This window comes from Lotus japonicus, chromosome 4, assembly GCF_012489685.1.
Source record: "Lotus japonicus ecotype B-129 chromosome 4, LjGifu_v1.2".
In the NCBI taxonomy this organism is placed as follows: Eukaryota; Viridiplantae; Streptophyta; class Magnoliopsida; order Fabales; family Fabaceae; genus Lotus; species Lotus japonicus.
Window position 1 is genome coordinate 71,554,761 of NC_080044.1, and position 14,220 is coordinate 71,568,980.

Here is a 14,220-nt window from a genome sequence, read left to right on the forward strand (position 1 = left end):
TGGTGAGGCGCGCTTAACAGTACCCAAGTGACACAACATGGTTGTCTATGAATACGATCAAAGTGGTCTCAAAATTCAGAAGGTCGACCTCAATGAGGCCCATCCTCTGGGAGGCATCCCATAGCTAGATGTCAGTCGAGCTTCTTCGGCAATCCTATGATCCCGTATGAGATGTTTTTTTATAATGTTTTCGGCTAAAGTCCACATAATTTAACAGATCTCATGTAATTTTTAACCAAAAAAGAACATATAGGAATATAGGATTTTCTTCTTACCATTCATTAATAAATGATGAAGAGGATAACTGTTTTTTTTTTTTTGCCTCAAGCACACAAAATCAATAGTTAACGAAAAGTGCAATGCAAAAAAAAGTGGTTTATCCGCCGCACTTTGATTTCTCCGTCCCCTCTCATTTTCCTCCTAACTCCCAACGGACTCCTCGAGGTCCCTACTTCCATCACTCTTATATCATCTTCCTCCTCCATCTCAGATCTCTCCGTTCGCCATTTCAACCTTCTCTCCCTCTCTCTCTTCCTCTTCCTCCAAAATGCAGTGCTCACTCTCACTCCCCTTCTCTCCCGCCTCCTCCTCTGCCGCCACATCTTCCAGATCGCACTCCTCCTTTCCCATCTCCACCGGCAAGCCTCTCAATCTCCGCTTCTGCGGTCTCAGGCGCGAGGCGTTAGGTTTAGGTTTCACCACCTCACTCAACCGCCGCTGCCCCCAGCTTCCCAGCCGCCAACACGCCACCACTGTTTCCGCCGCTCTCTCCGACAATGGCAGCTCTTCCAAATCGTTCGATTATGATTTGTTGATCATTGGTGCTGGTGTTGGTGGCCATGGCGCTGCGCTTCATGCTGTTGAGAAGGTTCGATCTCAGCGTTCTTATTTCAACTTCTGTTAATTCAGAATTCGTCAGTCAATTTTGTAACTGTAGTAACTGCAAATTAGTTCAATGCACATGAAAATTGATATAGCAAATTGTAGTTTATTTCATTGTTGAATGCTGATTGTGTGGTAGACTAAGCTGAAATTCTGTGTATGGTAATTTTTTTGTGAGAGATTTTAGTAACACAGAGTGGCTGCAGGGTCTGAAAACAGCTGTTGTAGAGGGAGACGTGGTGGGAGGGACATGTGTGAACAGAGGATGTGTTCCTTCGAAAGCTCTTTTGGCGGTCAGTGGTCGCATGCGAGAATTGAAGAGCGATCATCACCTGAAGTCCTTGGGATTACAGGTAAGATAACAATGTTGAATTATCAGGCTTCCTTTGGTTTGGAACACAACGCAGTTGTTGTAATGAGATTAAATAAGTATGATTTAGTCTAGTTGTAGAGAGATAGGCGGTTATTACATGATTATTTTGCCTTTTTTTCGTTTGCTTGTTTCAGGTTTCTGCTGCTGGGTATGACAGACAAGCAGTCGCTGATCATGCTAACAATCTTGCATCTAAAATCCGGAGTAATTTGACCAACTCAATGAAGGCGCTTGGAGTAGACATACTTACTGGGGTTGGGACTATATTGGTAAGTGGCATATTGACATTTTTGTACATTTTATGTTCTGAGGATTCTGTAGCATCAGAAAATAAATAGTTGTATGATCACTTTAATTGAGCTTCAAATCTGTGAAAAAGAAAAAACTATTTGTTTATTAGCCAAGCATGAGATTGCAGAAGAAATATTTGACATTTTCTTTTGTGGCCTTATTTATGAATGTGCAGGGTTCCCAAAAGGTGAAAATTGGCTCTTCAAACATAGTAACTGCAAAAGATATCATCATTGCAACTGGTTCTGTTCCTTTCGTTCCTAAGGGTATTGAAGTTGATGGTGCGTATGATTTTTCCTTTCCTAACATTAATGTTTGATGTTCCTCATTCTAGTTTTACTTAATTTAGATTTGTCAGGCCTGTCTTCTGGCTACAAATAATTGAACTGAACTGTCTACCCCAAAATCTAGATTGGCATCAATTACTGGGCATGCTATGGAAAAAGAAGTGATTAGTTTTCCATAATAAGTGCACACACATATAAAAGATAATATTTGAGAAAATCATTCTTTTTTGTTGGGAAGGTCGACCATGAAAGTAATTTATTTGCTAATAAGATTGATGAAGATATTATAAGGAATCAAAAAACACTTATGCATGGCTTTCACCAATTTGGAAAAAACATACATAATAGGACCAAGAAGACTTATACATGGTTTTCATTTAATGCAAAAGTTAAAAAATTCTGTCTGGTCCTATATTTAATTCACGAGGAGATCTTCTTTCTTATTTGCGATCCCAGTTTGATGCCTGTATATAAATTTGAACTTTGTTTCTTTGTTTCTTTGTTCTCTTTCTCTTGATTTTTTCTTGGCTTATTCGAGTATACTCATAATAAAAAAATCGACTATAACTGCAGGGAAGACTGTGATTACTAGTGACCATGCACTCAAACTGGAGTCTGTTCCAGATTGGATAGCAATTGTAGGAAGTGGTTATATTGGCCTTGAATTCAGTGATGTATATACAGCACTTGGAAGTGAGGTCATACATCTTTGTGATACTTATCCTTTCTTTTTCCATTACATTTTGTTCATGAGAAATATTTGTAAGTAATTGATGTTATCTTTAAACATCAGAAATCTATGTCTGCGCTGTAAAATCATATCGTACTCGTCAAACTTGTAGTAGTACGAGAAGTGAACAAATATTTCATCTTGATATCACTTCCTTGTTCATATAATTTATAATTAACACTGAAGGATTAGCTAAGTAGTAATTGAATTGTTATTCTGCAGGTTACTTTTATTGAAGCTTTAGATCAGCTTATGCCTGGATTTGATCCTGAAATCAGCAAGTTGGCTCAGAGGGTTCTCATAAATCCCCGGAATATTGACTATCATACTGGAGTCTTTGCAACCAAGGTAACTACATCTTTGTAATTTCTTGGTCTAATTTTTGTTGGTTGGCTACTTTGACTGTTTGACATGCCCCAGTTCTCACGTTTTCTGTTTAGATCACTCCTGCAAGGGATGGAAAACCTGTCTTGATTGAGCTTATTGATGCAAAGACTAAAGAACCGAAGGACACTTTGGAGGTAACTTATTCTTTTTCCTGAAAACTTTTAGGTACATTATGTGCTCTTGACTAATATTTCCTATGCGGAAAAGGAGAAATTTATTTGTTGTAGTTAGAACTTAGAACATTTAGAAGTTATCTCACAATATCATCATTGTATCTTAGAATATTTTATAGTATCTTAATGATATGTTAGGATTAATTTCAATGTGTCATTATACCGAAGTACTTATCTCCATGTTTAATTAGGATTAGGAGTCTAGTATTTGTATATGCAGAGGTTTGTGCTTTGTATTTTTGTATCACATAATACACCTTATCAGTTTAATATATTATTATTTAGTCACTATCTTTTTTTCCTTCTTTCCCTACCTCCCTATAATTTCAGAGTTTTCCAAAATTAGATTGGAAAACATGTGAACACGGAACATGCTCGTACCTAACTATTTAGTTTCTCTATTGTTATTACCTCTGTTCACATGCTTTGTACAACACCCATGCTTGGTATGGGAGCTGTCAACTAACTAAGATTTCATACCCAAAAGCCAGAAGTGGGTAATGAACTGGCAGTCTATTTAGCATAGAGAGAACCATATGAGTGCATGAAGGCGGCACTAAGGCAGACATTTCAAGTTTATAACTGATTCATAACTAGACATTTTTTTAATTTCTCTTGCCCCTTCAGTATTCCCTTGGAACTTACCAGTTGACTTGCTGAAGTCCTTAATTTTGTAGTGTTATGCTGTGTGTGCATTGCTATAAACCATCTAAAAATTCTCATAGTTTGACCACATTTTTTTACCTGTATATGTAATTTTTTGGATTTATTTCAAGTGTTTGTCTTTGTTTTGCCATAGGTGGATGCTGCATTAATAGCAACTGGCAGGGCTCCTTTCACGCAAGGTCTTGGGCTGGAGAATGTATGCATTTCTAACTTATATCTGTTTAAGATTGGAAGTTATCCCTAAAGGAAATGGTTGTATATTTTTTTACTGTAACAAACTACCCCAAAAGCTTAAACAATTAGGTAAAGGCACATGAGTAGTTTCTTATCATATTTCTAACTTCCTAATGCAAGAGTTCTTTGGGCTTGAAGCAGGGACAGTGCATGAGCTATTGATCTTATGCTGAAATTTCACCTTTTATTAAAATAATGAGAGCAGCAAGGATTGAACTATAGAACATGTAATCATAAAGAGTCTAATTGCTTGTCACAAATCAATTATCCTGAAAACCCTAGTTGTTGAGTGGAACACGCTAATAGTTTTATATTATACTTTTAACATGTACATATTTCCTGCAGATTGATGTGGTAACACAGCGTGGTTTTGTTCCGGTGGATGAGCGCATGCGAGTAGTTGATGCAAATGGCAAGCTGGTTTGTATCAATTTCTCATGCACTATTTATCCTTCTCTAACATTTGGTTACTGATAGGATGTGGAATGATAGGTTCCTCATTTGTACTGTATTGGTGATGCAAATGGCAAGATGATGCTTGCTCATGCTGCCAGTGCACAAGGAATTTCAGGTAAGTGGAAACTAGTGTTATTTTTCCACCAATTTTTAGTTGTATGCTTTGTTTGACTTGATGAAAATATTTCTCTGACAGTGGTCGAACAAGTCACTGGAAGAGATCATGTGCTCAACCATCTAAGTATCCCCGCTGCTTGTTTTACTCATCCTGAAATCAGCATGGTTGGATTGACAGAGGTATATCAGAACTTTCAATGCAATAAATGTTTTAATGAATAAGTTCTCTTGTACTGTATGGTTTATTTTCTCTTCATTCTTCAGCTGCCACTCTTTTCGTCAGCGTTATTTATGCATTGGAGTTTAAACTTACTGCTTGTTGACTTCAGTTGAAGTTCTTATGTCTTATTACTTAACATAAAATTTGCAGCCTCAAGCAAGGGAGAGAGGTGAAAAAGAGGGGTTTGAAGTAAGTGTTGCCAAAACAAGTTTTAAAGCTAACACAAAAGCCCTAGCAGAAAATGAAGGGGAAGGGATTGCCAAGGTTATATTCGTGTATCTTCTTCTGCCTTTAATATTTTAATTGTAGAGAAGCTTAAATTGTTAAATATTGCTGATAAGTTATTCACTTTCATCCTTTATTCTCTGGATGCATTTATTTTTTCTCTGCCCTCACCAGGTGGACATTGCTAACTGTGATCTATACCTTCATACAGTTGATATACAGACCTGACAACGGAGAGATACTAGGAGTTCATATTTTTGGTTTGCATGCAGCAGATCTCATCCATGAAGCATCCAATGCAATAGCATTAGGGACACGTATTCAGGTAAGATTTTCCACCATTGGTGTTATTTCTTGTTTATGTGCATTGGGCATTTAGTTATTAATGGTCACAAAGTCTTTCTCATATCCTGACCTGTTTATTTTGTAAATTTCACCATGTTGTGATACAATGATGCAGGATCTAAAACTTGCAGTTCATGCACATCCAACTTTGTCTGAGGTTCTTGATGAGCTATTTAAATCAGCAAAGGTGAGCTCACCTTAGTCCACTTTCAACATCATGTTGAGTATAACTATTGTCACTTACTTTATTTTCTGCCTAAATGGTTAGACAATGAGAAGATAGGTTCTGACAGATTCTTGGTTATCAAATTGTTTGATTAAATTGTTTTAGGTAAACTGAAAGTGGTGGGTTTACTAATATAAACAAAGAGTTGAAACACAGAACATTCATCAAGATCAGGACTTGCATTTTCGTCCACACACAATAGCTAGTTTATTTTAGCAGCTGTATAACACGCGGCCTGTTTGATTACTATGGCAGGTTAAAGAACAAGCTTCTAGCCCAGTAAGTGAACCAGTTGCAGTCTAATCTTCCCAAATAAAGTATAAGTTTTTGAAGAAATTTGCTTGTATTAGGAACCTGCAAAATACTACGCATCTTCAGGCGGAAGACATGAGAACATTCAGAATCCTGTAAAAGAAGGGAACCGTTTGAGGGAGATCACCAATGACGTGATAATGGACACCCGCCGGATATTACTTGTATTCATATCTTTTTTATTAGGTATTTTCAGTGCCTGTCAAAGATACTTACATTTATTATTGTTGCTTTTCTTTGAACTACTTTTATTCTAATTATAGTCAATGAGAAGGCCTTGTCATAGTGGCCTATTTTTTCAGAGTGCTTCTAGTTTTGCACCCAATACATGTGTACTATTAACAATTTTCCTTCGATGAGATAATAAATTATGCTCTTTAAGAGTTTAGGGTTTCAGTGACCAAAAAAAAAAGAGTTTAGGGTTCTTTTGATGGGTTCTTTTGTCTTCTGCCCTGACCATGGAAGTTATTGTACCAGTTTATCAATTTATAGTATGACAAATTGCCAATATGAAATATGAAGCAGTCACATGTTCTTAATCTGATCAAAGGTGTTCAGAACTTAATATGTTTATATTCTTAATGGAGAGCAGAATAAGATGAAATGAAGTTATTTATATGAAGGATTGTTTATAGAAAGAAAAAAAATAAGTCATTGAATGAAGTGTAACAATAATGTTTTGTATGCAAAAAAAAAACGTCATGTTTTATTTTATCTCATCTATAAACCATAACACATTGAAAAAAATAAAACATAGCTTGAATATTGGCATAACTTTTCAAAGCTATGCCAAAATCAAATCTAAACTCCGGATAATAAACACCTACAAGCGCGCTAAGATTTTCTCTGTCACTATACATTGAAGGGAAGAGCACACACAATAGTTGAATGGTGAGCTCCCACTCCTCCACCTTCCTCTTACTCCCTGCGAGGCATTTGTGTTCTTCAAAAGTTTTCTCCATCCCTCCACTTAGAGCTCTTGGTTCATGAAGAAGGTGATCATGCTATCACAAACAAGTGGCAACATGACTTGAGAGAAAAGGAAGAGGGAGCATCAAAGCGATTTTCTGATTTTCTGACTCGAGTGTTATGGTTCTTTTAATCTAATTTTTATTTGTCTTTTTTTAGATATTGCTCTTAGTATTAATTCATTCACACCTCATTATTTTCACCCTTAATTTTCACTCAATCTTGTATTTATATTTCTCCTACTTTCCTATCATGTCACCAATCGCATCTCAAGTCCTCTCTTTTCTCCATATCTCTCCTCTCTCCGCCTTAGTCTTCTCTTCCTATCTCCCTCCACCTCTATGTTCTTCCAATGTTAGGCAGGTGTGATAAAAACATGCAGGTACTTCTACCTGACATGGTCAGTGGTCATCATAAGCACTGAAAAGTCGGTCAAAGCACTAAGATTTCTCTGTGACAACTATACATAGTGGAGAAGAGCACACAACAGTTGAACGGTGAGCTCCACCTTCCTTGCGCTTCACTGATTTTATTTAAGGGCATTAGTTTGGTATCATCCTCACATTCTCTCAACACTCAAATTTACCACACTTGTTTGCAGGCAAAAGTTGCATACCGTACTTATGTTAGCGTAATATAAACCACACATTCCACAATCATGTCTGAAAAAATGCAAAATTGAGGCTGGTCTAAAAATGTAGAGGATCGGTGCTAAAATTAGTGACATTTGTTTAAAGGATCACCAGGTGATGTTGTGACCCTTCTAGGCCACCATCATTTTGCAAAATGCAAATGTTTTCCCCAGCCCTCCTCATTCATGGAGAAGGCGATTACAGTATAAACATAGACAAGTGGACAGTTGAAACAAAAGGAAGAGGGAGTACGTTCTAAATGTAGCTAGAAACATTGAAGTGATTGAACCCTAAAAGATCAATCATGTATACTTCCTTTCAGAGATTTAAGAAAAAGAATTATAAAAATTACAAACTATTTTTCAACATTGAGCGAGTCTTGTAAATTTTGTATACAAAGAGACTTTTGCCACACTACAACAATACATAATCTTATACATCTATTTCAATAAGACATAAAAACATTTTCGGGTAAATTTACTACCATTAGATTAACATTTGTCAAACAGAATAGACTAAACAACTAATATGTGATTCACCACAAATTGTTGCTTAAAACGCAAAATGGAATGAAATAAATACACCTGGAACATATTATAACAATATGTCACCACCATAAACAAGATAGGTTGCTTGGAACTTTGTTGCTTGCAAACAAGATAAATGAATAAAACACCCGGCAGCTATAAATGTCAATTATAAACCAGCAAACCTAAATCCAGAACCCATCCACTTTTAGAGTTGAAAATAGAATTATGGAATATTTCTTCAGGCTATGTCTAGATTACTCAATGATAGAAATGAACAGCAATGGAGAAGAATGAAACAAAGTTCAAAACTAATCAGTGTTAAACTGTCACTAACAAGAAAACATGAAACCTACAATGAAACAAGTCAAACAACTAGTGGAACAAACCTAAATCCTAACACAAATGAAATATATAGTTCTTTCCCTGGTTTGACACAACCTAAATATAATTTTGAATCAAATTACTCAAATGAAAAACTACAGCATTTGAAAAGAATGAAACAATGTTCAAAACTAATCAGTGTTGATAACGAGAAAACCATAACCTACACTGGTGCTTCAGCCCTAAATCCTAACACAAATGAAATATATAGTTCTTTCCCTGGTTTGACACAACCTAAATATAATTTTGAATCAAATTACTCAAATGAAAAACTACAGCATTTGAAAAGAATGAAATAATGTTCAAAACTAATCAGTGTTGATAACGAGAAAACCATAACCTACACTGGTGCTTCAGCCCTAAATCCTAACACAAATGACAGACATAGTTCTTTCCCTGGTTTGACAGGGCCTTAAAAACTTCAGAATCAAATTACTCAAATGAACAAGAACACACATCTCCCTAGGACAATTGATCATCCCTAGTACTAAACTGAAATCTACAAAATCCACAAACATTCTACAACAATAGAGAAAATCAAAACAAACGCACAGCTCAAAATTGAAACGTGGAAAGAAAACTACACAGATATACCAAATGCATCGTAAAACAATTACTGGAAACATAAAAAATCTCACTGATAAAATTTAAATGTCTTCAACAAAAACAGCAATGATGTTATCAGAGCAACCATTCTGTCTGGAATCAGAACAAACCATGAAAATGACTATAATATAGAGATAGGTTTGCGACAAAACAAAACATTTAGAGCCTGAAAAGAAATCTAAGCTGAGAATCCTAATAGCTCCATCAGTGACCAGCACTTTACTCTTCTTCAGTGACGGATTCAGCACCCTTCTTGTTGTGCTTCCTCGCGTACCTCTGGTTCCTCAGAAACTTAGGGTCCATCTACAGAAATCAACAAAATATGAACAATCAGTCAAAATTACAATCAAACAGATATAAATGAATCATTGTGAAATTGATGAATCGGAAAATAGAGGAGTGAAAATCGAAGAGTGCTTACCCCCTTGGTGGAAGTGTGGCGATGCCTCTTTGGCTTCTTGATGCCGTTCTTGTGTGCCTTGTAGGACTGGTTGTGAGCAGTGTGATTCTTCGACTTGGCCATCTCTGCAATTCAACGAAAACGAAGTTAAACAGTGAAGATGGAAAATCAGTGAGAACAAAATGCGAGAGAAATTGAACATGACGAACCTTCAAGATCTGAGAGGAGCTAGGGTTTTGGGCGCAACAGAAGAATGTGAATGAGGAAGATGAGGCGCTATATATATATGACCCTGTGGAGTGAAACCCTAGGAATTATTCGCCGAAATGATGGTAGTACTCTTTGTATGTTTGTAGGCTTGGCCCGCTTGGATGAAGGCCCAAAAGGGAGTAACTTTTGCCAAAAAAAAAAAGGTTTATGAAATAGTTGAAACATGTAATTTATTTCGATTCATATTTATATTTTCTTTAAATTTTAATAAACGCCATGTTTTATTTTCGGAAGCACAAAAAAAATAAACCTCATGTTTTTAAAATTTTGGGTGAGACTAAATATTTTATAAGTAAATACGCTTGTTTAAAGAGCGTTCTTGACGTCTCTAATATATTTGATGATAGTTTTCATACCATAACATTTTTGCCCATACATATCTTTACATTTATCTTCAAGACACATAGTTGGAATCTCGTCACTTGCTTGTATCAAAATTCTAAATATAAGATAACACGACTGCTCAAATACACATTACTTTACCATAAAGTGAGGTGTAGTGTTTAACTTCCTTCGTTCCTTAATCATGAGGTTGGAAGTTTGATCATCGCCCATAAGAATGAAGCGCATATTGTGGTCAGTCATTTGTCGCTTAGTGCGAACACCTACGAGAAAGATATTAGTCATTGTTGTTGTAGATGCATATGTTGTGTTATCCAATATACACACACCATCACACTACCAAAATACCTATTGACTTGAGCACAAGAAAACTAATATAGCCATATGGTCTGTTGGGGAGTTGCACTCCCTAACACTCAACTGAATGGTAGTTTTCCAATTCATGCCAAGTAAAAGATTATTATCATTGAGAACTTGAATGAATCACACACTTTTTACATCCTCACATAAAGACATCAAATCGGCACAATCTATCTCGCATATCGCATTCCTATAACCATGGTCCTAAGCAATTGTGAGGGCTTCCTGCAAGACATTAGCTTATGAGATAAGTGAGTTGCCTCCTTGCCCAAACAATTCAAAACCGAAAGTCAAGTGTCGTGGTTGTCGCGAAGATGATCACCCCAACCCATAGTGCCATTCGTATTAAGCTTCACAGATCTAAGTGGAGGAAGGGTCCAAATATTGCTCAATAAAGCACCATCTAGACACAAAGTTAGGAAGCACCCTCAAGAAGTCACCAAGTTCATCGCATATTTTGCGTCAAACCTATTGTAACATCGGGAATCTCCTAAAAATTTATGTTATTTATCCACTTCTAAATATTCCATAAAGCAAAGATGAACCGTAAACTATAAAAACTACAAGCAAAGCTGGAAACCCAAGTTTGCATGTCACCACCACTGTGAAAATTAGTCCAATACTCCAATTGATAGCTCAAATTCTCAACCAAATCACACGGGAAGGGCAATAGAAAACGTTTTAAATTATGGAGATCAAAATGAGTTTGATTAGCATGTCATATCAGATCATATGTTCAAACTTCAAACACATGTTCATGCTTTTTATTTTATAAAATTAAAACTACTGTATATAGCGTGACAAAATAAATCATTGAATATCAGTTATATACTCGGAAAAAGATTCATAGACATAGGAATAGTAAAAACACCCCAAACACCCTTTTTTTTCCTGCGGATTTGGCCAAATAATACACGGTTCTGTGCTTTATGGTTAGTCATGTGTATTTAGGTGGTTAGTTCAGTGTATTATTTGGTCAAATCCCTAATTTAGGAATTTCAAGTTTACACGATTTTGTGCTAGTCATGTGTATTTAGGTGGTTAGTTCAGTGTATTATTTGGCCAAATCCCTAATTTAGGAATTTCAACTTTACACGGTTATGTGCTTTATGGTTAGTCATGTGTATTTAGGTGGTTAGTTCAGTGTATTATTTGGCCAAATCCCTAATTTAGGAATTTCAACTTTACACGGTTATGTGCTTTATGGTTAGTCATGTGTATTTAGATGGTTAGTTCAGTGTATTATTTGGCTAAATCCGCAGGAAAATGGGTGTTTGGGGTGTTTTTAATGTAGTTATGTCTATGAATCATTATTGTATATACTCAAAGTTCCATTCAAATTACGATTTTGTTTTGATTTTCCACGTTTAGGAAACAGTATCTACTATTACACCCAATGACGCGTACCAACCAATCACATTCTTACAGCTCGGATTTGCTTTCCAGTTACCGGCTACTCCAGTGTCCCCCACTCTACTCGCATCAACAATTTTTCCTTATTTTAATTATCCTCAGCCACGAGCCCACGACGAGTCTCATTCACCTGTCACACCGGTAACCAGTATCCACTCATGAACACTATATATATAATAGAAGGCAAAAAATAATCAAAAAGCAAAAGAAAACGAAACTTGTTCTTTCCGTGTTGCGTTTTCTCCGTCGATTCTTCATCCCAATTGTACTCACAACACTGTTCAGTTTCCTCTCTCGGCTTCACCGGTTCACAGTTCCGGCGACCTTACCGGCGGCGTTGATTTCTCTGTCAAAAGAATGTTCCTGTTTGACTGGTTTTACGGAATTCTGGCGACCCTTGGTTTGTGGCAGAAGGAGGCGAAGATTTTGTTCCTTGGGTTAGATAATGCGGGGAAAACCACCTTGCTTCACATGCTCAAGGATGAGGTTTGGTTTTGATTTTTGAATTTTTGAATTTATTTTCTTGACTCTTAATTTATATTTTTTTGAAGTAGTTGTTGATGTGAAATTAGAATTGATTTTTTTTGTAGAGATTGGTTCAGCATCAACCTACCCAGTATCCAACTTCGGAAGAGTTGAGTATTGGGAAGATAAAGTTCAAGGCTTTTGATCTGGGTGGTCACCAGATTGCTCGTAGGGTCTGGAAGGACTATTATGCTCAGGTTTGTTTGTTTTTTTTTTTTTTTTTGTTCCAATTATTTGTTCAGTTTCATGTTCATGTGAGTTTCCATCATAATTCAAAGGATGTTTTTGTAGTTTATATTATAATTTGAAGTTTCATATTTTGATTATTTTCTCCTGTTTGAATTGTTGGCTTTAGCCGTTTTGGCTGGTTTTGGGGGAATTTGGAAAAAAGTAATAGAGATATGATAAAGGAACATGGTTCTAACTCTCTTCTATGTCTATTTATTGTTCTCCTAAATATTTATATGATTTCCTAGATTGCATCATGTTTTCCTTGATAATTTACAAACACCAATCTCCAAATACCCCCTCTGATATTGGTGCATGATAGTCTCGAAAGCTGAACTTGTGAAGAAGATAGTGAAATTGTGCTTTGCTTAGGGCTATGGTTAAGATATATGCAAGCTGAGTGTAAATGCTAATGTGCAAATGGGATTGACAACTATATGAATGCCTGTCTGGCTATCACACAAGAGCCTCATGGGATGAGGATGAGAATTAGGATGAGAACTGGGCCAATTTTGTTATGAAAAAACGAGTAGTTAGGGGTGGTACCAAACAACATTGGAATTTGGAAGCCTTTTATGAAAATAGGAAAACTTTCTTCTCACTTTACATGCAACAGGGTAGATTTTACATTTGGCTTTGATCTGTAATGTCAACCAAGTACTAGGAATTGCTTGGAAGCCTAATCTGCACAAAAATAGTTTCCTACTTTTCTACGTTTCGATCAACTTTTTTTTCTTCAGAATCAATTCTGAAACCTACCTACAAGTCACTCACAAAAGTTTTTCATCAGAATCAATTTTGACTTTAGAATCAATTATAGAAGAATTTCTAAACATGCATCAACATGTTAATTTTAGACTTTATTTTATGTAGGTGGATGCTGTAATCTACCTGGTTGACGCATATGACAAGGAAAGATTTGCAGAATCAAAGAAGGAGCTGGATGCTCTTCTTTCTGATGATTCACTAGCAGATGTACCTTTCCTTATCTTGGGGAACAAAATTGACATACCTTATGCTGCCTCAGAAGACGAGCTACGTTATCATTTGGGTTTGACTGGACTCACTACAGGCAAAGGGAAAGTTAATATGGCTGACTCCAAGGTCCGTCCTTTGGAGGTGTTCATGTGCAGCATTGTGCGCAAAATGGGATATGGTGAAGGCTTTCAGTGGCTCTCTCAGTATATTAAGTAGGGAAAGTGCTCCTAGTTCCTGATTGTCATGTAAAATGGATACTTGAATGGTAGTCTTACTTTTTCTTAGTTGCGAGACGCGTGTTTCTACATTTTGCTAGGGCTTGACAAGCTAGCGTTGCTGTCTATATCAGTTATTAAAACTGCAGAATTAATAAATCGTAGCTTGAATGTTAGAAATAGCTCCACCTATGCTCGATAGTGCTTTATGTTTTATATCAATCTAGTTCAGAAGGAGAATACTTTGACGGCAGTAACCTTATGACACTTGAAATGATGATGATGAAAATGATAGTTGGTCCTCCATTCCTCCCTAATATGCACCAGGTTTATCGGTCTTTATTATTATAATAGAACTTCTAAAGCTTGCAGCACAAGCTATTGGAGTCCTTAACCTAAATAGAATACAAATGATGAAATGAGTGAAGAACAAAATGCATTTGGAAC

At 36.4% G+C, this 14,220-nt stretch overlaps 3 protein-coding genes across 3 annotated transcripts; 2 read left to right on the plus strand and 1 right to left on the minus strand.

The window, feature by feature from the left end:
* Nucleotides 1-378: 378 nt before the first annotated feature.
* Nucleotides 379-6,307, plus strand: LOC130712108 (dihydrolipoyl dehydrogenase 1, chloroplastic-like). The gene is made up of 15 exons (XM_057561948.1): nucleotides 379-868; nucleotides 1,089-1,235; nucleotides 1,390-1,524; nucleotides 1,722-1,827; nucleotides 2,407-2,531; nucleotides 2,786-2,911; nucleotides 3,004-3,084; nucleotides 3,923-3,985; nucleotides 4,369-4,443; nucleotides 4,516-4,594; nucleotides 4,676-4,776; nucleotides 4,967-5,080; nucleotides 5,253-5,366; nucleotides 5,502-5,573; nucleotides 5,868-6,307. Exons 1-15 carry the CDS (start codon nucleotides 548-550, stop codon nucleotides 5,913-5,915), a joined length of 1,707 nt encoding a protein of 568 aa, XP_057417931.1. The 5' UTR covers nucleotides 379-547; the 3' UTR covers nucleotides 5,916-6,307.
* Nucleotides 6,308-9,049: 2,742 nt separating this feature from the next.
* On the minus strand, nucleotides 9,050-9,789 carry LOC130716008 (60S ribosomal protein L29-1-like). The gene is made up of 3 exons (XM_057566183.1): nucleotides 9,652-9,789; nucleotides 9,464-9,567; nucleotides 9,050-9,345 (listed from the first exon to the last, which is right to left on the minus strand). The coding sequence occupies exons 2-3, from the start codon at nucleotides 9,563-9,565 to the stop codon at nucleotides 9,262-9,264; spliced, it is 186 nt and encodes a 61-aa protein (XP_057422166.1). The 5' UTR covers nucleotides 9,566-9,567; nucleotides 9,652-9,789; the 3' UTR covers nucleotides 9,050-9,261.
* A 2,222-nt stretch (nucleotides 9,790-12,011) lies between these two features.
* Nucleotides 12,012-13,953, plus strand: LOC130710112 (GTP-binding protein SAR1A-like). Its single transcript, XM_057559265.1, has 3 exons — nucleotides 12,012-12,313; nucleotides 12,418-12,549; nucleotides 13,454-13,953. The coding sequence occupies exons 1-3, from the start codon at nucleotides 12,185-12,187 to the stop codon at nucleotides 13,772-13,774; spliced, it is 582 nt and encodes a 193-aa protein (XP_057415248.1). The 5' UTR covers nucleotides 12,012-12,184; the 3' UTR covers nucleotides 13,775-13,953.
* The last annotated feature ends 267 nt before the right edge of the window (nucleotides 13,954-14,220 follow it).